At 36.8% G+C, this 23,758-nt stretch overlaps 1 protein-coding gene across 4 annotated transcripts in view; it reads right to left on the reverse strand.

Annotated features, from left to right (window-relative positions):
* The window catches only part of chn2 (chimerin 2), a 42,229-nt gene that overhangs the window by 4,271 nt on the left and 14,200 nt on the right, over positions 1-23,758 (reverse strand). For 3 of the 4 annotated variants that reach the window (XM_084089082.1, XM_084089084.1, XM_084089083.1), the window contains 8 exons: positions 23,623-23,661; positions 20,088-20,143; positions 19,805-19,836; positions 19,312-19,425; positions 18,447-18,717; positions 11,782-11,868; positions 7,197-7,281; positions 7-180 (listed from right to left, as the gene is read on the reverse strand). In XM_084089082.1, the coding sequence (XP_083945208.1) occupies positions 7-180; positions 7,197-7,281; positions 11,782-11,868; positions 18,447-18,717; positions 19,312-19,425; positions 19,805-19,836; positions 20,088-20,143; positions 23,623-23,661 (858 nt within the window). Of the gene's footprint in view, positions 1-6; positions 181-7,196; positions 7,282-11,781; positions 11,869-18,446; positions 18,718-19,311; positions 19,426-19,804; positions 19,837-20,087; positions 20,144-20,275; positions 20,397-23,622; positions 23,662-23,758 lie in introns of those variants that run through there. The other variant, XM_084089085.1, reaches the window with a different exon arrangement.

Raw genomic sequence — 23,758 nt, forward strand, 5'->3', positions numbered from 1 at the left:
CAGTACCTCTGTGCTCGATCTCTTTGATGCACATGTCCAGAACCATCGGCCGTGGCGTGTTGTGGGCTTTGACCAGCGTGGTGAGATCACAACTGAAGACCTTCTTGATCCTGCGCAGGTCCGGCTGACAGTCGCTGGGCACTAGTTTGGAGCACTGTTTGTGCACGTTCAGCCCGCAGTCTGCAAGAGCAACAGGTCAAAGGGTTAGAGGACTACGAGACAAAATATCCAAGAGACTGGAGAGCCGAAGAGTGAGTGTGTGTGTCTGATCGAGGGTATGTCCTCAGGGGTAAAGTATACGTGCAGAGACAGGTGAGTGTCAGTCAAGCTGGGTGGTAAAGTGTAACAATATACGTCACATGCTGTCGTGTGTTCGTGGCTCTGTCAATCTGAGAACGTAACCTTGAGTGACTCTGGGCGAGTTTGCCAGCAGGCCTACATACATACATACGTGCATGCAGTGGTTAAAGTGGGATTTTAAGGTGGGGGAACCCTCAAATTTTGTGTAGGTGCAACAGGGAATAATGACTCACCGTGGGACAACATATTGAGTATTGTGGTATAGCAATACTTTTTGGGACAAGATTGTCACTGTGGCACCAAGTATCACAATACTTATTTAATATTTATTTGAATGTTTTTATTTTGGTCCATCTACATCTACACTGATATGATGACTATAAAATTTGGATTTTGGATTTCTCTGACCAACATATGTGCAATTTAGGGCTTTTGAAGGCCAAAAAAAAATTTGATAAGAAATAGCTTTAAAACTTCGTCATTAGATTATTTGTCAATACCTGCTCTCTCCGCATCTTTCTTTTTCTCTCAGTCTCCTTCTGCCCTAATTCTTCCCCTCCTAAAGCTGAACTTTGACTGATAGTCTTTTCATTTTCGTCTGTGTCAGTGAAGAAAGTAAACATAGGCTCAACTGATATTTATATGTTTTATGAATCATTTTCTGAGACAAGTTAATTTACTCAAGGCTACCAGGTAAGCTGTAGCCTAAGTCAGTATTGCCAATAGGAACCTTCTACAAGCTTTGGAATTTGAAAACGTCTGTTTTTAAATGTTAAAAGTAATTTTAAATAATACAAATTATAGTCTACGTTTAATAGTCCAGTCATTTTATGAAAGAAGGTTGAACAAATTGCAACAGAAGCAAACTCAACTGATTTTGTATCCTCAATATGTCCTGAGTAAGGGAAAAAAAAGCCCAGAAGAATCCCATTAGGGGAAAGTTTCGAAAAAGACCCAAATATAGCCTATTCATTCTGTTACTCACGTGAATAGGGTAAAAAGTTTAACCTTTAGATATCACCATGAAAATTACTGAGTTGATTACTTGCATCAAGACAAACAAAAAATTTATTACAAATTTTTTGAAATTGTGAATCTGAATGGAACCCATTTAGGCTACCCATGAGCATTAATACATAGAGGCAGGAAGAAATGGCCTACTTTAGAAACCAGCCTTTATTAATTATTATTTTAGAGATGGGGTTTGGGGCTGGGTCCGTGGGACTGTTTCTGGGGATTCACTTTTTATTTTGCCTACCTTTTGTCTTCTGCATTCTCCTTACCATTGTCTCCTGTTCTTCCCTCAGACTCGTCCCCCAGAAACAGTCCCATGGACCCAGCCCCAAACCCAATCTCTTAAAAATTAATAAAGGCTGGTTTCTTAAGTACTTCTTCCTGCCTCTATGTATTAATGTTCATGGGTAGCCTAAATGGGTTCCATTCAGACCTTAACCCTCTGGGGACCACAAACGCGCCCGCGCGTTTTGCTCGTTTTTTTTTTTAGCAATGAAAATAAACACTAAATGCTCTGTTAATTTTGATCTTTCATTTTCGTGTAATACATCAATCGATCCTGTTCAGTTTCTATTTTTTTTCTGTATACTCACAATAAAAATAAAGTGTTTTGCTTTTTGACAAATAAAGAAAAATTAACATGATGCGATTTCTGCCTTCTCTCTGTCAGTAAACTCCCATTTGAAACGCGTTCGAAAATGATCTATAACTCCGCGAAAATTCAGTCAAACAGGCAAACAGACCCACGGGCATAAAGCTTGGGATCGCATCTTTTAAATGAAGTCATTTATATAAAAAACAAATATTCTGTAATCTGTATAAAAAGAGAGCGACTCCTGTCGAGCTCATTACGAGCTAATTCACAGTAATGTGACCACTCCCCGGAGAGCGCGTGCTATTCAAACGCAAATTCTGAGAACTATTTCAGAGCTGTGAAACGCCCACATCAGCTGTAAACAAAGCGCGTTGCGACTCCTCGCGAGTGAGACATTATAGCCTACCTTATGGAGAAAAGATTCCTCAGAACAGTGCTGATGAGGAGCAATATCTCCTGAAATGAGGAGCAGATTCCGCTGAGGAGTGAGGTAGGCTGTTTTCTTTTCTCACGTGTGGAATAACGTTATGGAATAACGTTAGTGTAGGCCTATGTAAACCGCAAAAAGATGAATCGCATTTCTATAATATGACTCGCCTTTCTGTGAGATGAATGAAGGGGACATATTTGTAAAGACTGTTTAGCCTAAATATGAATTGCGCGTCTGTGTGTGAAAGAATAAACTGCTTTGCTATAGCCTACTGAGATGAGTAAAAATCGACTGGAATATGTTGAAATAAAATGTATTTGTATAAGCAACGTATTAAACTGCAAAAAAAAATACTATTTTTGTCAAAAATAAATTCATAGACTAAGATGTTAGATGTTCCAATGTTGGCTATATTCAAACTAATGAATACATAATATGCGCACAAATGTCAAGGCATGTCAGAACATCTCAAGGACCCCGAAAACAGCTTGGTCCCCAGAGGGTTAACATCAATTATTTTATTGTTATGCATCAACAAGATTCAACAAGACATTTTCACCTGGCTATACCCAATGTTTAGACCTGTTGTGGTATTTATGCAAATTAGCACATACGTAATTAGATTGTGCACTGTTTGTCCATGTTAACAAACAATTTAAAAAAACTTTTTTGTTAATACATTTTTTGTTTGTCTTGATGTAAGTAATCAACTCAGTAATTTTCATGGTGATATCTAAAGGTTAAAATGTTTACCCAATTCACGTAAGAAAAAGAATAGGATTTAAGAATGGGACTTTCCCCTAATGGGATTCTTCGGGGCTTCACGCATTAGTAATCGCTGGCGTTCAGCGGGGAGGGGAGGCGTGAACCGGTGCAGATGCACTCAAATCAGACAGGAGAACCGTGAGAACATAACGTCGGGAAGCGTGTTTGTGAAACCAGGGCCAGGTGGTGATATTCAGTTTTGATTTGATGAATGATGAGAATCACTGAATTTCATGAGAATGATTTGAATCTATTTATTTATTAATTTATCTGAGGTGCCGGAACACAGTTCCGGACCGTTCCGGCCCACTTTAACCCCTGCGTGCATGTATCCAAAAAGGAGAGACAAGTTGAAATGAATTTTTGTGGTAATCAACATTATACAAGTGCTGTTGATTGAGCGAAACTTGTATTGAACCCGGGGGACATTACATGAACAATATTCCTAGAATGATAAAGACTTTTGATCTGTTCATTATACAAAGTGATTGTGTTGCTTCAGAAGACTTGGAATGTTCCAGTCGAGTCAAATGCTACCTTTATGCTGTTTTTGGCACTTGAAACTATTGGGTCCCATAATGATTATATTGGACAAAAACAGCCAAATCATTCTTTTATGCAGAAGAAAGAAACTCACAAGTATTTGGAATGAATTTTCAGTTTTGGATTCATTTTAAGTTATAAACATACCCCTGTTGTTCATGTTTGTTCATAGTATATCAACTATTATTTATTTACAATTGATTTATACTTAATTATGGTGTAACGGTGTAAAGGTATTCTTCATTGTTATTTCATGTCAACCATTGTATGAACTAATGTTATCACATTGAACTTTACTATTGAATGTGACCTTTTTTCCTTATTACTGGTGCTTGCTCATATCAGGGTTAGATATTTGAACAACCCCTTAAAGTATTAAACTTCGGCATGTAATGTGCCCCGCACCATTTGTGCTACAGACATGAATACCTCAAATGATCTGACAGGTGTTGAATCAGAATATATTAGGAATAGAATATTTAGGGAATATCATTAAGACTTGAGAGTTGTTGTTTTTTTACTTGAGCTAGTACCCACCCAGAACACCCTAGGAAACCCATAGCAAAGCTCTGGGAACCGCACCCAAGCATCAGTGGCGATGTTTCGCAATTTCTTCAAAGAAATGTAAAATGTAACAAAATTCTTGGTAGCAAGAATTATGCTACAAATAATAAGTGCCATTTAACTCAACAGATATTTTTTTATCACCATCAGAAGATGTGAAAAACGTAAGCAGATTTCATGTAATTTTAGGTGTAATAAACCTGGTTTGACACTCTGCTTTGACACAGGGACATGTGTGAAGTGGAAAAATGGTGGTCTTTCTTTCTGTGCGTCTCCACTAGCATTCGCATGCTGTCCCACTGTTCCTCATCTTAAGCAATCCCATTAATCACTCTCTCTGTCCGTTTTACTGCCTGCTTGGACCCCTCCTTCACATCTTTACGCCACAGAGAAAAAATAAGAAAAAACTCTATGTTCCTCAATATGGGCCTGGGGACAAATTCAACTCTGCTCTAATTCTCAATGTGTCTGATGACACTGGCTCGCCCGGGGGCCAATGTGAAATAAGAGCTCCTGTGTGAAAAGAAAAGGCTTGAATAATGGCCCAAATGGATGAGACCATTTACAGAGAGACAAACCAACAGTAATGCCTTGTGACTGGATTGAGTTTACATACAGAGTGTTTTGGGAAAGTGCCGTCAAACAATAACCAGCGCCGTGTTAACATGAGATCTGACCAAACCTGTAATCATGGCATTATGGTGCATTTGTTTATCTAGGGCACATCAAAGAACATCCTGTATCGAATATGGTTATCGATTTAATATGGCTGTTTTTTTATAGATTTTTTTTACATTTTTAATAACAACAAAAAAACAAATACCAGGCAAGACAAAGAAAAACCAATGCAAATCGAGAGTTCACCCTAAAATGAAAAAGAAGTCATCATTTATTCACCCTGGTGTTGTTCTGATACTGTATGCTCTTCTTTCTTTTATGGACCACAAAATGAGAATTAAAAAAAAATGTCCCGCTTGTACTCATCAATATAATGGCAGTGAATATAGCGACCAGCATCAAGCTTTATAAAAAAAGATGCAAAAGTATCACAAAATGGACCAATGCTACACGTGTCTTATATCCCACATGTTCTGGGGGTATACGATAGGGTTTGGTGAAAACCAAACTGAAATTCAGTGTATTATTTAACAAAAATCCTGACCTTGGCCATTGGTCTTCTGTGCACGGCTGTATGAGATGCACGTTTGTGAGACTCTATTAGCACCGCAGTTCACTTCGTCTCGCTCAGAAAAAGCACACAGGTTGTGAGAAATCAAGATTAACAAAAACATGACATGAAATACAACGCCTAGAAATCCCAATAAAGTATCCGTGTACTTCCTTCACGGAGTCAAATATGACCAGACCAGAACTCCGTCAGAATGACTGTCGACCGATGTGAAAGTGATTACATATAGCATATCGCTCAGATAAGGTACATGGATTGTATTTCATGGCGCATTTTTGTTCGTCTTGATTATATCACAACTTTTTGTACTTTTCACAACCATGTACTTTTTCTGGGCGAGACGGAGTGAACTGCGATGCTAATAGAGTCTCATGAATGTGCATGTCGTGCAGCTGCATAGAAGACCAACGGCCAAGGTCAGGATTTTTCCTAAATAATGCGTTATATTTTCATCAAACCCTATCGTATACTCCTACTCTCCCAGAATACTATATACACGGCACGTGTCACATCATACCATTCTGTGATACTTTTGCATCTTTTTTTAAAAAGCTTGATGCTGGTCGCTATTCACTGCCATTATATGGACAAGCGCGAGCGGAACATTTCTTGAAAATTCTCCTTTTCTTGTCCATAAAAGAAAGAAGGACATAAGGCATTAGAAGAACTATGAGTAAATGATGACTTCACCTTCATTCTAAGATTAACTATCCCTATAATGGAGATCATGTCAAGGTTTATTTAGCAATAATGAGCGACTGACAGTACATTATCCCTTTATTAATGCCACAGCTAACATAAAATATGAATAAACAATACTTAATAACATTTATTAATCTCGTTACAGTTAATAACAATTTCATTAAGTTAATTCATAATGTTAAATTATATAGTTAATATGTTACTTTTAGGTTACTTTCTATATACAAATACATTTTTTTTTAATAAATTGTGTGTATAAATTAAAGGCATTGTTCACCCAAAAAATTCAAAAACAAACAAACAAAACATATTTTGTGTTCCACAGTCATACAGGTTTGGATGGAACAATATGAGGGTGAGTAAATAATGACATATTTTCCAATGTCCTCATTTTTACTATCCCATTAACATATAAAACTATAATAATCAATGAACAAATAGTACACTCATAAATTAACCTAGATTAATAAATGCTATAAAAATGTTGTTCGTTGTTAGTTTGATGATACATAATTCTTTAATTTTAAAGAATTTTACTTAAAATCTTACTTGTAAAGTTATTGTATAATTTATATACGTCACTGTTACAAAGTAACCAATAAAGTGCCACACTTTCTGATACAGTACATGGTGTATGTGCACGTAAGCACATGTTTATATACGTCAAGTGTAGCCTGATTCAATTGGCATTAATACAAGAAGACTGTCCTGGTTCACCTGGGTGTGCCTCTCTCAAAGCACTCTATGGTGTATACAGTGTGTACATCTATAAATAGTCAACACTCAACAGAACACACTCAACTGGTTTGGACCAGGTGTCATTTAGGAATTCAGAGTACTACCCATACATCAGCATTCTAATTAAACCCTTATTGTCCCAGGTATCACTTTCAGTATTTAGCCTCAGGTTTCCACAGCACACTGGAACATTTCTACAGGCAATTGCGCATTGTTACCAGAACGGCATGAGAAATTATCTGGATCTTGAGCGGCTATTGATTGTAACTTGATATGAATAAAGCTCCTTGGCTGGTGCCATCATTCTGATGGACAGTTTATTTGTGTGGGAGAGATTGTGATTGGTGGAGGATTACCTGAACAACGGACGCCCTGGGCGATAAGACCCCACATGAAGTTAGCACAGTATTCACACCAGTGCGGCCCTCTGAAGGTGTGCACCTACGCCAAAGACAAAGTTGTCATCATGAGTCACACACACGCACAAGCTCACACTTTGAAAACTCATGCACACACACAATGTCAGTGATTTGCTCATCTCTACATTTTCATTTCCAGCTAAAGCTCACAATAAAACTTCCACAGAAACACGTAATGACATTTCCAGAGTATTTCTCACTGTACCTGACAGCTAACAATGCCCGTCTCACTCAGACTGGGCAAACATAAAGATCAAAGCACAACACATTTATACTTTAGACCTATAATGTACAAAGAACCACTGGCGTTATTATTTTATAAACTTAAAAGGCAGGGTACTGTTCAAAATTGTTTATGTTCAGTATTTTATTCAATACACCTCCAAAACACGTTTTTATCTAACCGTGATTCGCTATGGTAAGCATATTGCAAGTGTTTATATTTTAGACCTGACACGAGGGTTTTCACGGCAAATTGCTAACATCTGAAAAATCTGTAAATAAAGAAAAGTTGCTCCAGCTACTTTGACGCATGTATGGAGTGGAAGTGGCATAGGTTAATCGTCACAGCGAGCGAGAAAGGTTGACATGGAGCAGCTAAATCTCCAATCTCTGGGGAGTTAGCCGTTTAAAATAAACGCTGAACCGAGGAGAGTCTGCTAGCAAAAAGAGAAGGCAACAGAGATCGTAATAAAACATGAATCAACATGGACTTGGCTTTTTGGAAATGCCGCAAACTGAGGGATTTGAAATGTTGTAAAAGCGACGCGGAGATGGCGGTTACTCAACAGGTGAGTACGGTATTTTATTAAACAGATTAATTGCCATATATAGCTCTCTTACAGAGTTCATTGTAAAGCATTATCTATTGTGAAGGGTCATTTCATTATGGTTGTTGTAGCGCTGTGCTGGAATTTATTTTCAAGGAAGAATTGTGTCTATTAATGGGTAAAGCTACAGTAATGTCTTCCATCTAAACTGGTTATATCTCTTAAGCCTAGTACAGAATGTTTCATGAGCAGTAGGATAACCATATTCATACACAAAACAAAACAAAAATATTAAAACAATTCATTTAATTTCAATTTGCCACTCGCAAAAGAAAACTAAACAAAAAATCCACAAAACATAAAACAAAAATAAATGTAATATACATATTACAAATATTAAACATAAATAAATTAAAAATGAAAGAAATACATTTAATTTAAATTTGCCACTTGCCTCCAAGCAATGATCAAAAGAGTTCTGCAAAGGACCGGGAAATACTAAACAGATTAAAACTGTTGTCTGCATGACCATTAAGGCAAAATGTTTGCACACTAACTCTTGGGTCACAAATTAGGGCTGGGTACCGAGTTTCGATACTTTTTAGGTACCGATCGAATTGCCTCGATACTATCGAGTATCGAAAAATGACATGTTGTTCGGTACCAGATTTCGATACCTAAGGGGTTAACTCGTCAACGTCAGTGCTCAAACAAATACATATGAAATGCACAACGACACACATAAAGTCGCTCACGCACATACATGTGTAGAGTTTGCGTAACTCTACACACACGAGAAGCGCGGAACTCTCCACGCACATACTCATATGAGACGCGCGCACGCACAAACTCTCCACGCGCATACGAGACGCGAGCACACACACAAAACTCGCGCACATACTCAATGAGACGCGAGCACACACACACAAACTCTCCGCGCACATATTCATGAGACGCGAGCACACACACATAATACCTTAAAGATGTGGAAAAGTCGATCAAAAGTGTGGGTACATTTCTCCAGGCTCGATGCCAACAGCGCGCGATGCAGTATTTGCGGTAAAATAATTGCTGCAAAGACCGGTACCACGACAAATATGATGAAGACCTTGACAGTGCACGGCCACGGAGTAAAAATAATAGCAGAAAGTTGCTTCGCCTTCTACTGGTAAATGAAGAGGTACCTTGTTGATCACTCTGACAGTGTTTACATTGCAATAATAACCTACTGAGTGTATACAGCCGTTCAAAAATGTGTTGGTCAGTCAGAAATTGTTTTTTTCAGTAAGGATGCATTAAAGTTATCAAAAGTGACATTAAAACGTGTAATGTTACAAAATATTTAGTTTTTAAATAAATGCTGTTCTTTTGACATTTTTATTCATCAAAGAATCATGAAAAAAAATGTATCATAGTTTCCAAAATATTAAGCAGCAAACTGTTTTCATATTTCTGAAGGATCATGTGACACTGACGTAATTATTTTGAAAATTCAGCTTTGACGTCACAGGAATAAATTACATTTTGAAATATATTCAAATAAGATTTTAAATTGTAATACTATTTCACAATATTACAAGTTTTACTGTATTTTTTATATTAAAAAAAAATTCAGCTTTGGTGAGCATGAGCTCTTTATACAACATTTTTTGTTCCTTTGTGCACTGGCTAAGGAGCATGAGTCAAACTGAAAAAATAAAACCAACATTTTCTGAGGTAATGTGTTATGTAATCTTGTTAAAATGGATTTCATAAAATTGGTATCGAAAAAAGTATCGTTAGGAACCGGTATCGAAACTGAGGTATCGAAAATGGCACCGGATCGAAAGATTTTGAACGATACCCAGCCCTATCATAAATTCAGTGTATTTAATGTCACAACCATGACGTTTGATGTAGTTTAGGAAACAACAGCCAGTGACGAGTTAAGTTGTTGTCTATAGCTCAGGGAAGTGTCAACCCCACCATCTCTGTCAAACCCTGAGACTGCAAACAAACTCTCAAGGGCCAGTTTGACCATAGGAACAAACTCAGAGACAAAACTGATCCTTGTCAAAGTTCAGAGGAAATAATCAAGCCTGTAAGTAAAGACTAGAGGCTGGTACTGTAAGAATGTAAAAAGAATGTCATTTTTTTTTTATTAAAATACATGTGAGTCAGATTACAGGAGTGCTAGGGAAAATAATGTGTCTGGCATCTGTTACCAAGCTGCTGAAAGTCACACGCAAAGCATGTTCCCATGCACGCCCTTGTGCTGTCATAACACAACTCAAAGATGGACAAAAGAAAAGACGTAACACATAGGATTTTTTTAACAAAAACTGCTTTCATTACTGCTCTGACAGTCGCAAGACCGCGCTGAACACTGTGAGTGCATGTTAGAAATCAGGAATGGTGAGAGAACATTGTGCTTGGTGCGTTTTTCGTCTTCAAACCAAAATTGGTTCTCCAGCCAACAAAGTTGAAAACTCTACCTACTGAGTGAGCTCACTAGGTTTTGGGACACAGCCTGTGTGAGAACACTTATGAGGGAGGTGGACACTGAATAATCAATGATGCTCTTATGACTGCAGGTGACATCATGAGGAAGATGTTTTAAGGAAGCATCCAAGTGACACTTTGAAGTCAGATGATTGCTTTGATTTGCTTTGTTAGAGTTTATGTGACGATACACTGAGTTCATTCAGTCACTCAGTCATTTTTCAGAAACTGAAAAGGCATAAAATGGGAGACTCCATTCAGCAGCGAGAGGTTATTGATTTGTGCGATCAATCTTATCAGTCAATAGCGCTGTTAATGGATTAAAAGCCTAGGCAATTAGGCTCATAGGATAGATTTAGGCTTATTGATATGAGGCTCACAGTACCATGCATTTAAACACTGTCAGCACATAAACATTTGAACGAGACATTAGTAAACATTCAAACAACCTCATGGTTGCGGCACATAAAGAGTGTAATAAAAGTGAAGGATTTCATCAGGCTCAAAATCAACATTTCAAGTTGTGGTAGTTTTAAAATAAATTAACCATCCAATCAGAACATTTGAGAAATCGCAAACATATATATACACAGGACTTCAAAAAAACATATTCAGTGTGTGCAATATCAACATTTAAAGGAATAGTTCACTTAAAAATGAAAATTCTGTCATCATTTACTCACCCTCAAGTTGTTTCAAACCTGTATGAATTTATTTCTTCTAATGAACACAAAGGAAGATATTCTGAAGAATGTCGGCAACAGGTTTGAAACAACTTGAGGGTGAGTAAATGATGACAGAATTTTTATTTTTAAGTGAACCTTTCCTTTAATACAGGCCGCTGACTAAAATAACTGATAATTCTGCGAGAAACATTTATGTTTACATTAATGATCGTAACTGCGAGATGACATCCTCAGTAATATCCACAGTAATATTGTGAAATATTATTACAATTTAAATAATAGCCATTACTCCAGTCTTCAGTGTCACATGATCCTTCAGAAATCACTCTAATATGCTGAACTGGTGCTCAAGAAACATGTATTATTATTATTATTATTATCAATGTTGAAAACAGTTGTGGTACTTAATATTTTTTTGGGGACCCGTGATACACTTTTTTCAGTATTATTTGTCACTTCCGATCAATTTAATGCATCTTTGCTGAATTTAAGTTTTTATTTTATTTTACCCAAACTCTTGAACGGTAGGGTAGTTACCATAATTCTGACATGACGTACAGTAGTCGTAACGCAACCAGTGCTTACCTTAAAGTTGTGGATCTTCTCGTAGCTGCAGTGTTTCTCTGGTCCATCCTTGAGCGTGGTGCGTCTGCTCAGCGGTGACGGGGTGATCTGTGAACAAGCCAAAATCTTTAGAGGCTTCCAGAGGAGGGCACCTTTACTGCCCAGATTCACCCCTAGAGCTAACGCCAACAACTCCTGGTGCTTACGGTCCTTCTGCTTAGCTTTGTGAGGGGCTAATTCACCTTTTGCTGACCCCTTAGTGCCAACAACCAGGGCCCTGGTCCTCAGAAAATCCTGCATCTCCTCTAGAGGAAGATGACAATGATGTGGAATGGGGGATAACAGAGGCAACTGTCGTCTTCACTCTTTGGTAATCTGGGTCGAATGAGAAGGGGGACAGCCTGGTCCTGCATGAGCAGAGCAGGGCTGGGCTGGGGGTGGGTGGGCTGCCTGGGGGCAGGAGTGTGTCTCAAACAATAGCACACATTCAGCACTCTCAGAGGGTGGCAACACAAGAGAGGGGAGACATTGGGAGGAGGGAATGTGTCAGTCTTGTAGATACATCTCAACAGGTTTCTACAGTAGGATAAATGGAATCCAGAACACAGCAGGATTATTATTGTTAACTACTACGGAGCCCCACAAATGACAGGCGGACACTATATATATATATATATATATATATATATATATATATATATATATATATATATATATATATATATATATATATATATATATATATATATATATACACATACATATATATATATATATATATATATATATATATATATATATATGAACACAACACTTCCAGACACGATTCCAATGCAGTTCCCCTGAGTGCGGACAATCCTACATCTCAAAGCCAAAGAGCTCAGCTTTACATGCTTTAAATCAAAGATTTACTCTAAGAAGAGTAGGTTCTCTCTCAAAAAAAGGTCTTTATCAGGTCTAGTCCCTGTCTAGCACGTAAACTTTTATGGGGTTTAGTCTTCTAGTCCTCTCTCTTCACTTCTGAGCGTAACTTCGGTTACAAATCGGATCAGGATTTAGGCAGCTTACAGTCGTAATCCTGCATCACGGAAAAAAATCCTATAGTGCCAGAACCCCTTGTTTAGGGATTCAGACTTGTTTAGACCCCATTGAAACCTAATCTTATGATCCATTTTGGGTAATCTAATCAAAAGTGGGTAACGCAAAACAGGATTCAAAATGTTTTGTGATCTGGATCACTCAAACCACATTTGGGGGTCACTGAAAAACAACTGGTGTAGGGTTTGCTTTGGCCTTTTCACACATAGAGCTCACTACAGTGGACAGCTATTCAAAAAGCCACTTTCTTGCATATGCATGGGCTTTTATGGCATTTTCACCTTTATAGTCTGTAGGCGTTTTTTGCAACTTTTTGCCTATTTGGATTATTGTTGTTTATACACCTAGATTTTTTTGGACTTTTTTAAGCGCTGTGAATTTTTTGTGTTTTCTTCTGTAGATAGACTGAAATAGTATTTTCTTGTAAAACATACTCAATAATCTTTGTTTTATTTACAACTTCGGATTTGTTTGTTTTTTTACAGTGTAGTCGAAACATCATATGTGGTCAATGGAAGCTACTTGCTTGACACACAAGTACAAACCTCATTGATTCTCACGCATTAAGCAAGCACGTTTGAGCTTCAGTGAATAAAAGCCTACATTAAATCTGTCCATCATATATAAAGTGAACATGTCTCTTCAAAAACGGATCAATTCATATGGATTACTTTTTATATCTTTTTGAAGCATCACAATTTTGGTTGCATGGACTTGAATTTTTCAGGTTTAATTAAAAAAAATCTTAATTTGTCTTTCGAAGATGAACGAAAGTCCTTTCCCTTTAAGTACTGCCTACTTACAGTACCTGTCAATTATCCACTATGTTAAAACAAGCGTTTTAAACTTTTTAAACATGCATTTTAAACTAGCGAATAAATTTGTCTTTAAAATAAATTAATTTCAGGACCATCAAACCTTGTGACCAGATCATCTAAGACGGATGTTACCAAGTACTAGGTGATGGTGTAAATAAGGACTCATGAGCTGCATTTCCACTGTCGGACCACAACCGAGCGAGACAAATTTTTCAGGCTGGGGGACCGTGACCCTTCTCAGCAGGAGGCTGATGCCGAATCCAGCAACATTGTCTGGGTATTTGCTGAAACATCCTGGAGAACACACGAGACTTGCTAACCTCACAGATACAGCACAGCTTAGGGCCTAGTATGGGTGGCCGGTCATTTGCATGATCACATCAATTAACAAAATGGTGAGATTAGGAAAGAATAATGGAGATCTGATGAGTAAAAAAGAAAGAATGCTGAAGTGAAAGAAAAGCAACTTGGCTACGGGCTCACATATACAAGATATGCCGCATTCAGGGACATGATGTACCTGATTTCCCAGAAAGTGAGGTGGAGAGCCTGTCAAGGGTTGTTCTGAGTAAAAGTATGAGCACTGCTAAAAAAGCGCTGGTGTGGTTTTTATTGCTGCTGACCTCCACAGTGACACAAATGTTTGTGTGCTGGGGTACAGGGCAGTTAACGTGTGCTCTAGTGGTCGACAGATAAGGGTTTTTCACGCCCGATGCCAATATCTAGGGCACAAGGCAGCTGATGGCCAATATAATGGCAATTTCATAATCAATATAGAGCTGTTCAGTTTGTAGTCCTATAACGGATTCCCTCTGGAATTTCCTATGTTTTTTTTTTTTTTTTTGCAATAGCAGTCTTTTGGTTTATGAGTGAAATAAGTTTTTTTGTAAATGACATTACTACTGCACACAACAATTTTATGTTCACATGTGCGTAATTTATGTTGTAGAACAAAACAAGAAAGTCTCTTTAGGTAATGTTAAGCACAGATTCATGAAAAAGAATGACACTTTAGCATACTTTTAAAAACAGTACTTATTATTGAAATAATATACCGGTACTTTAAAAATACATAAGTGCAAACTGAATGTAATGTTTTCAGAAACTGCAATTAAATTAAAACTTTTAAAAAAGTTTTTAAAACTAAATTAAAAAGCTTTTTTGACCCACTTAAATAGCACTTATGTAAGTAGCCTACATCTTTATATGTATTTTCATAATTGCTTATTAAAATATGATTAAAGTGTATTGCCGAATGTACTGACATATTTATTGTAAACTAAAATATACTTTAATGTCTTTTCTATTGAAACTTGTATTTATTGTAATTACACATTTGTAATGATGAAGTTGCAATTAAGCACATTTAAAATGCATTTACTTTAAATATAATACCAAATAATACAGTTAAAATTATAATTAAGTACTTTGCATATGCTTTTGTATGTTAGTCAACACATATAACACATACACTTTAAAAAATATTGTTGGTTTAAGTAAGTTATCTGGTTGCCTTTAAATTTTGAGTTCATTGAAATAAAAAAATTTAGTTAATACAATGAATGAAGGAGATTGGTTTAATAAATAGAAACTCAACATATTATGTTAACAGAACCAAATTAATTATCAAAGTTAATTTGACAAAAGATAAAAAGTTGTGATAACAAATCATGATTTTTTTTTTTTATAGTGCGACGCACAACTAAGTGTACGTCTTTAAAAGCATAACAAAAGATTATTAAACCATGATTTTAAAATGTACTTTAAAGTAGAACTTTTAAGTGTGTTGAGAAACAGTCATGAACACTTAAGTGTTTTTATATTTAATTAATATTATATTATCTCCAAGTACAGTTTAATAAATCTATACTTTTAAAATTTGAACAAGTGCATATATAATACAATTAAGTGCACTTCTTTTTCACAAGGTCATAAATAGCTCTATGCTAGCAAATGAGATATACAACATTGCTAAACTACAACAAATTAACTATTATTTCACACTTATTTACTCAAAAAACATTAAAAATGTGCATTTACAACATAACCTAACACAAGAGGCTAGGCTAAGCTAGCACAGTTATACACATCCAATGATGATGATCTCAAAAATTCAAACTGAAAACCAACATCAGATAGCATAAACTGCAGTACCAGTAAAAACAGAAACTTACTGAGGGTCACACGTTTAAGCTATACACTCAAAAGAAAAGATAAAGGGATGTTGGTGAGTCACATACAGTGATATAGGGGAAGAGGGAGATGGGGCGCACAGAAAGTGTGAGTGAATGAGCAAGACTTGCACTTTTTGTCCTAAGGCAGATGGCTTCTTGTCTCCTAATGAAAGAGGCTCAAAAGCCAAACACAAAAGGGAGACAATAAGGCCTAGTCTCCTTTTAGAGACCCCACAGATGAGGAGACAGACAGAACTAGGGCACATAAAGTATGTACAGTACAAAAACACATCCTATGCGATACACACAGAGGGAAATGTGCTACATTCATTTAATACACTATTCAGTTAATTCAAAATACTGTCTATCACTGTCAGCACAGCTGTAATATTAGGGATTTTCTCTATCAATACTTGATGTTGGAGACCAGGCTGTAAATGACATAACAGATTCTCATTTATACTCTAAGAAAAGACATTTGAAAATGAAGGACAAAAAATGAATTTTGTCAAACCGGCCAAATAATGAAACCACCAATACACTGTGACTGTAAGAGCCAGACTCATTTGTAAGACAACCGCAGGAAAGTAAAAAAACCCCCAGATAATTCCAATCCTTCATTTTAAAAGCTGCAGTGCTGAAATATAATGTAAACAACAATGATAAATCACCAAAAAGCTCAGCACTAATTCTAATAACTCCGATCCATCATCAACAAGTGGTTTTAGGTGGAACTTGCCAGGCCAGCAAAACATTTCAGCGATTACTGTTATTAAAGGAAGAGAGCCATGTGAACTCTGAGCTGCGTAGATGACCATCACTCAAGAAGACTGCCGTCATAGAACGACACACACCCTGATTCTGGTCCCTAAATGAAACCGGAAAATGGTCAGGCACAGGTAAATCGAGACAGTGAAGTTTAAGGGATTTCAGGGTGTGTGAGGTCACTGTAAAACTTCAAGAGAAAAAAATCCTTTAAAATAATTTGATCATTAGTTTGATGATGATTACCATTTATCCATTGTAACAAATTGGCTAAGCCTTCCAGGTTGAGCTAATCATCATGAAAAGCCTTAAATATAGATCCATAACAATTACATTGTTAAAACACAATGGTAGCTCATTAAGAGTTGTTATTGCTAATTAAAACTAAACTAAAAACCATTTAAAGAAATAGGTCATATTCATAAATATTTAAATAAAGCTGAAATAAAATTAAAAAAAGTACGAATAATACTAAAATAACACTGATAAAGACACTTAATAAGAAGATTCTAGTAAGTCTGCGAGAATTGTAGTCACACTGTAACAAAGCAGCAGTATATCACAACCAAAATTAAAATTATAACTGCAAAGTTATTATCATGAATCACTGTGAATACCTGGCTGCAACAAGGCAGATCTTTTTAAGTATATACTGTATACAAATCCATATTCAGTTTGACAGCTTGTTGAAGCTGCCCTCTAGTGGACATCTGAACAAAGCTGTAAGATGGAAAAACTCCACTGTTGAAGTGTGAGTTCATTTTTATGAATTCAAATCCTTAAGCCAATTAAAATTCTCTGTCTGGTGTCAGTAAACAAAAACAAATGTTCTCTATGCAAACATTGCTATGACTGTGGGTGATAAACGCTTCCATTGACTAATTCAAGAATGGTTTGATCATCGCTTTCACAGAGGTCTTATGAAGAGCTATTTCACCTCAATAATGAGGCAACAGAATTCATAAAGGTAGCCGTAGACCTGACTGAATTGATAAAACTCTCCTGTCAGTGAACCAGACAGTGTGTCTGATGAATGAGAGAGGAGACAACACATTCATTGCATTATCGTTCATCAAAGATGCACACCCTGATGCTGAAACACTCCCACTTTTCTAATCTTCCAAATGCACACAAAGAAATGCTCCTTCTCATTTGTCAAAATACCATTCTAACAACGATTTGTGAAAGGACACCATGATTTGGTCAAAAGAAAATGTGTGAATAATATTTGAAAAACTAAATGAATGGATACGGTGCCTGTGTTAATTCTTATCAATAAAACCTTGATAACATCTATGGGCAAATGCATAATGAAGCAGTGCCAGTGTCAATGTCCTGTTATCACTACACGCAGACATAGAGATGGGCATTTATGATTACTGTAACTCTCTCACTGAATTCTGCATGTAAATGTCATCTCAAATACCAATGATGGCTCAGATAAAGAAAAATAATTTACAGCATTACTGCAGGTTAGTGTTGAGGGCTGAAATGTTCAATAACAAGCAAAAAATGCAAATTCAAAGTCTACTGATTAGCCTATACAGTAATTAACATATACAATGAAAACAACAGAGGTCCTAAAACAAAGCCCTGTGGGATTCCACAAAAAACGGGGCACTTTTATGATCGATTTCAACAAAAATTGTCACAAATTTCCTCATCACCTTAAATTGGCACACAATGACCAAGGATTTATTATAATGTCTTGTGATTATGCAGTATATGATATCTTTAATTCATGTTTCATACATTGCCGATACACGCTATAACCTTTAGTAACATGGTAAGAACATTATAATCTATATCTGAAGAGGTATATGCACCTTACCTTGTCATTCTGTTGGAAAGTAACTTTTTTGGGCTCAGAGCGGGTCCGGTTGAGTCGATGAGTGATTTTGTCCCTCAGAAGAGAAGTATAGCCCAGGTGCTGGTAGATGGGGTTTGTGGTCATCTTGGCAATGTACTCTGCTGCCTTGGTCTCAATATAGAGAGTGATGAGACCGTCTGTAACCAGATCATGAACCGACTCGAAACGTTTTTCTCCCACAAAGTGCTTTCCATCATAAAACAGTCGGTAATTCAGAGTCTGGCCACCAAATCTGAATGATAGACAAGTAGTACTGCATATTAGCCTATATTACTGTATATTATGATAATATTATAATAATACTGTACATTGTAAAACAAAATATTTTCTTTATTATTTTTATAATTTGTATAATATGATATAATATAAAATAATATAATATAATATTACATGGCTTGGTTGAATTCCAATGTAGAATGCGGTCTGTTATTTCTTGATAACTGACCGCTGCGAAGTATAACACACCGTTGCCATGAAAAACAGAGCGTTGCTATGGACGCGGAACGGACTATTTTCTTTAGCGGAAGCAATACAATCGTTTTTAAATCAATATAGTCCTTTTTAAATCAATATTTTGTGTCAAATTATTTATTTATTTTTTAGGTAGCCATGTAATAAGCGGGATAATGTATATCGAGGCGGTTGTTATAGCGAATAACAAAACCTTCAGGCTCCGCTTCGCGTCGGGGTCCCGTCCAGCCTGTCGGGGATGTTATTCGCTATAACAACCGCCTCGCTATACATTATCCCTTACATATTGGATGGATGGATGGATGGACAGATGGACGGACATGTAGTGAAAGGATAAAGAATAGATGGCATGTACCTCAAAGCAAGTGTATAAGTTCCTGGTTGTCTCTGGCTCTCTCTGATGAGATAAGCACCTTCTGTCCCCGCCAGCAGTTCATCTGCACGCTCTCTGGAAATCAGACCATGGAACCTGTACAAAGACACCATGATTTACCCTGGTGTGTACACACACACACACACACACACACACACAAAAACACAGCACATACTTTTGTGATGCTTACATATTCACATGCACAAACACTCTAACTTGCTTGACACGACATAAATCACAGTCTCTTCCTCATGCATTCATATTAGCACCCTCACACACATCACTACACAAAATCAATGTGCACCACCACTCATAACAGTCTTAAATAATAAATTCTGCTAACTTGCAGCAAATTTCACATGTATACTTGAAGGAAGGGGGTAAAAAGTAACTAGACAGCTAGTAGAAGTAATTTGAGGAAGAGTAATATTGATGCTTTGCTTCCAAAGCACTACCAATAAAGTTAGACACTCACTCTCTACCATAGTATTTGGGTCTGCTTTCCATCTGCAAGCCAGAGAGAAGAACGTGAGAGAGAGAAATACAGTTTTCAACACAAATCACTTTGTCAAACAGGTCATGAGGAGGTTAAACAAGCTTTTCTAATAGTAAGTCTTTCTAACAAGATGAGCATTTTGTGAACATGGAGACAGTCTAAACATAAGCTCCAGTGTTTAGTAAAAGATATGCAGACTGAATCAATATGAGTCATGTTTGAAAAACCTTGGGAGTGTTTACACACATTTTCCTGTACTTACCTCCTGAGGACATGTGATCCTCTTTGGTCTTGACGCTTCTTGTTGTAATTGGTACACTGATAAATAATAAAGCAAAATATTTTGACATTTTTTATAAATTAATATTTCTATATTTTGAAAATAAGAAAAGGTTACATTGTCTTTCAGCATGAGAAGCAGCTCAACAGAAATTCTACAGTTTATTTTACCTCTAATCTTTATAACGCTGTGGTAAGATGTTGGTATATATAGAGCGTGTCAAAACACAGCATTCTCTCTTAGACATTAATCCATTAGGTCTGAGCTTGAGGACACACACCCACTTACACTGCTGTCAGACTAAGCTACAACGCATTATAAAAGTGGATTGGGTAATATTGGTAAAGCTATTGAAAAATGAAGACTGCGCAAGAGGCAAACAGATAAATCAACACCAACAGTTGGTCAATATGGGAAAGGAGTACATGAAGGGCCAGTATTCAGCTCAAAGGGGTTTAAGTACAGATGTTTTGATTGTGCCTGTTTGTTAATACCAGGAATTCCTCAGGTTATCCTCTCCTAAATAATCAGCTTGCACAGGCAAGGTCAATTTGTGGTCAGTTCGCACAACATTCTTTTGATGGTGAGTTCATTCTCAATTATAATAATAATGGGTATTTTGAATTTCAAGCCATCACACACCTGTAGTGAAAACCTTTCACAAGTGAAAATACACCTGTATCTCCTATTCAAATTAACAGACCTTGTTTCTACAAGGTGCTAAAGTGCCCCTCCAACTCTCTCTGTATTTGCAGTGGGTTTTAAAAGTCTGAGACTACATTGAAATTCTTTTTATTTAAATCGGGAAAGAATTTTGAACACTGTAAAACACGGAAATATTTAAGTAAATTGAATTAGAAATACTGTTTATGGATCTGTCAAACATTCCTACGCATTCCTGAATGCATCTCTTTTATGATGAACATATTTTTATGTTCTGAATTAAAATACTTATTAATATTTTGATATTGTGGCGGGGGCGTAAAGTAAAAAATACAACTAATGCAACTGTCCTGATATCATAATTAAAGGAGAAAAAACTTAAAAGAATAAATTATTGTAAAGAAAACATAGGGTAGTTTGGCATAATCTTTTATTATTACTATTTATTAGGGGAAAAAACGAAACTGCATTACTGCTTATTATTAGAAAAACGTTTGTCCGCCAAAGCAAAGTACTGTGGTGCAACAAGATCACTGTGATTTTGCCAAGTAAGACGTGCTCTTGGATCAACATATTTTGTTGATCCTGGAACAACATTCCTGCCTGAAAATTTGGAGTCCAAAACATATCCCATATCCCTACCCCTAAACCTAATCCTACCCATAAGTTATACTTAAAATCAGAGGGAAAAGATTATGGTGAATAACACTGATGTAGAAGGACATAACGCTGGTTGTAAGCCTAAATTTGACAAACTGTAAACTTGTCCCTCAAATCTGACTGGTTGACTGGAATGTTGTTCCAGGATCAACAAAGATGTTGATCCAGGAACATGTTGTATGTTCACCCTCTTGGGAATATCAGATAATTTGACCTTTTAAAGCTACACTGTGTAGGATTTTCTCCCATCTAGCGGTGAAATTGTTTCTGACTACCAACTGAATATTACTTTCTAGCCCCTCCCATTCCGAGGGCGTTTTAACTCCTATGGTGGCCGAATTATTTCAAATCTGCCGGCAGTCGCGAGTAATCTCCCCCTCGCATTCGTCACGGTGCCACTGAGTGTCAAAGCGCGAAAGGCGAAGCTTGAATTTCCAGGTATGTCCCTCTTTGGCTAATGTATTTTCAAGATGGAGGCGCAACATGGCTGCCGCCATTCGAGCGACTCGCTCGTATGTATTCTAAATGGCAGATTCTACGCTTATGAGAATACTTGATTAGTTGGTATAAATAATTACACATTAATGAGTACATATCATTTTGAAAGAACAAAGTGTTTTTTTTGCAAAGAATCAACTAAAAAAAATTACACAGTGTAGCTTTAATGTCAAGGCAAGATTAGTTCAAGTTGTAAAATGTCATGTGCATGGGTTGAGTCCCTTAAAACATAATAATAAATCATTATACTAGTAAAAAATAATAATAATGCTGCTGCCAATGAAGCAAAAAATTATTCTTATATTCATATTAAATGTTCAATTAAACATTTTCAATTTACAATTCAAACTGAATTACTGATAATCAAATTCGTAGTTAAAAAAATATAACATGAAAGCATAATGAATAGTGGACTCTTGGACTTTTGGCAGTATATTATCAATCTGAACCAATTAGTTCTTTACTGTGAGGAAAAAGTTTAATAATGGCATCATTGTGAAGAAAGCAGCGGTAGTGAAATGATCAATACTGGCTCAAAAACAGCAACAGATGTGCAGGGGTACTTCAGCTCGACATGGACGTGACCTTCTCTTGATGACTTCATTAAAAGCTGCTCATCATGCAGAGCAGCGATTGGCCGGCGCAGTCCGAGCACAGGCAGAATCTGGACTCGGCGCTCAGATTTTTCCTCCCGAGAGCAGGAAGGCATCTGACAGCGATGCCAAGATCTTGTCAAAGAAGCTCAGAACGAGCAGTGGGTTCTGGACAACGTCCACCAGAATGACAAGGACGGGGCCTGCTCTAAAAATACTGCACAGTGGGAGGGAATGCGAGGGAAAATGAGTTGAAATGTGGGATGGGCTAGAAAAATCGGAGATAACACTCACTGGCCAGGAAAACCTTGCAAAAATGCCACCAAGATGAACATAAATGCCACCAAATTCAAGATAAGGGGGGAAAAGGTTACTCTGCACAATTAAACTAAATCTATTATGGATGTTGCGATTTAGATTAGCATGTAGATTAGCAACCACTGAAACTGAATAAACAACAAAGTTCAGATATGATGTAAGAGATTCATTTTGCAGTGTAGACAACTTGAGTGATTGTAGCAAGAGTTTTTGTGAGAGTGCATAACTTGACCAGGGATTGGGAATGTTCTTGGCTCACTTTCTGTATTAATTCTCAGTTCGAATAACCATTTTGTTTTTCATGCTCCTAAGTTTTGATATTCTAATGCATAAAAAGCAGTAAACTAAACCATAAACGTTCTCAGCTTGTTTTGTTTGTGTAGCCAGAATATGACGTGCAACAATTTTACAGGTAAACGTCTATAGCATTTTGATTGAATGAAGTAATTGGTTAAATTTAAGTATATGATATAAAAAGACAACACAGATACATTTATTAAGGTAATTATAAAAAATTCTCTCACAAAAGGTGAAAAAAGCTCCTGGTAATCAATTCCAAATATTGCCCTATAATGGAAAAGGTTAATTTCAGGCCCTGGTTCCTGTTCCCTTCGCCATATGCCAAACCACATTTCCCATTATGCAATGTTCTCATGTTTGAAGCCCAGATTATTGTATTTCTTCAGTCGAGTGTGTTTTATTCTGGTTGTTAGTGTCAAGTCTGTCAACTGGATCTAACTGAGACATTAAAATTATGTCTGTGCATGTGTTAAAAGAATACTTACAGTAGGATTTCCATATCGGTGGCTGATAATCTTCAGGATCTACAACAAAGGATAATAAAAGAATGTCAGGATGTCTTCTGTTCAGTGCTAAATGAACACGTGTCAAAATAATTGTCTCTTGTCTACATGTCCTCAC

The sequence above is a fragment of the Abramis brama genome, assembly GCF_963993115.1.
Source record: "Abramis brama genome assembly, chromosome: 17".
NCBI lineage: Eukaryota > Metazoa > Chordata > Actinopteri > Cypriniformes > Leuciscidae > Abramis > Abramis brama.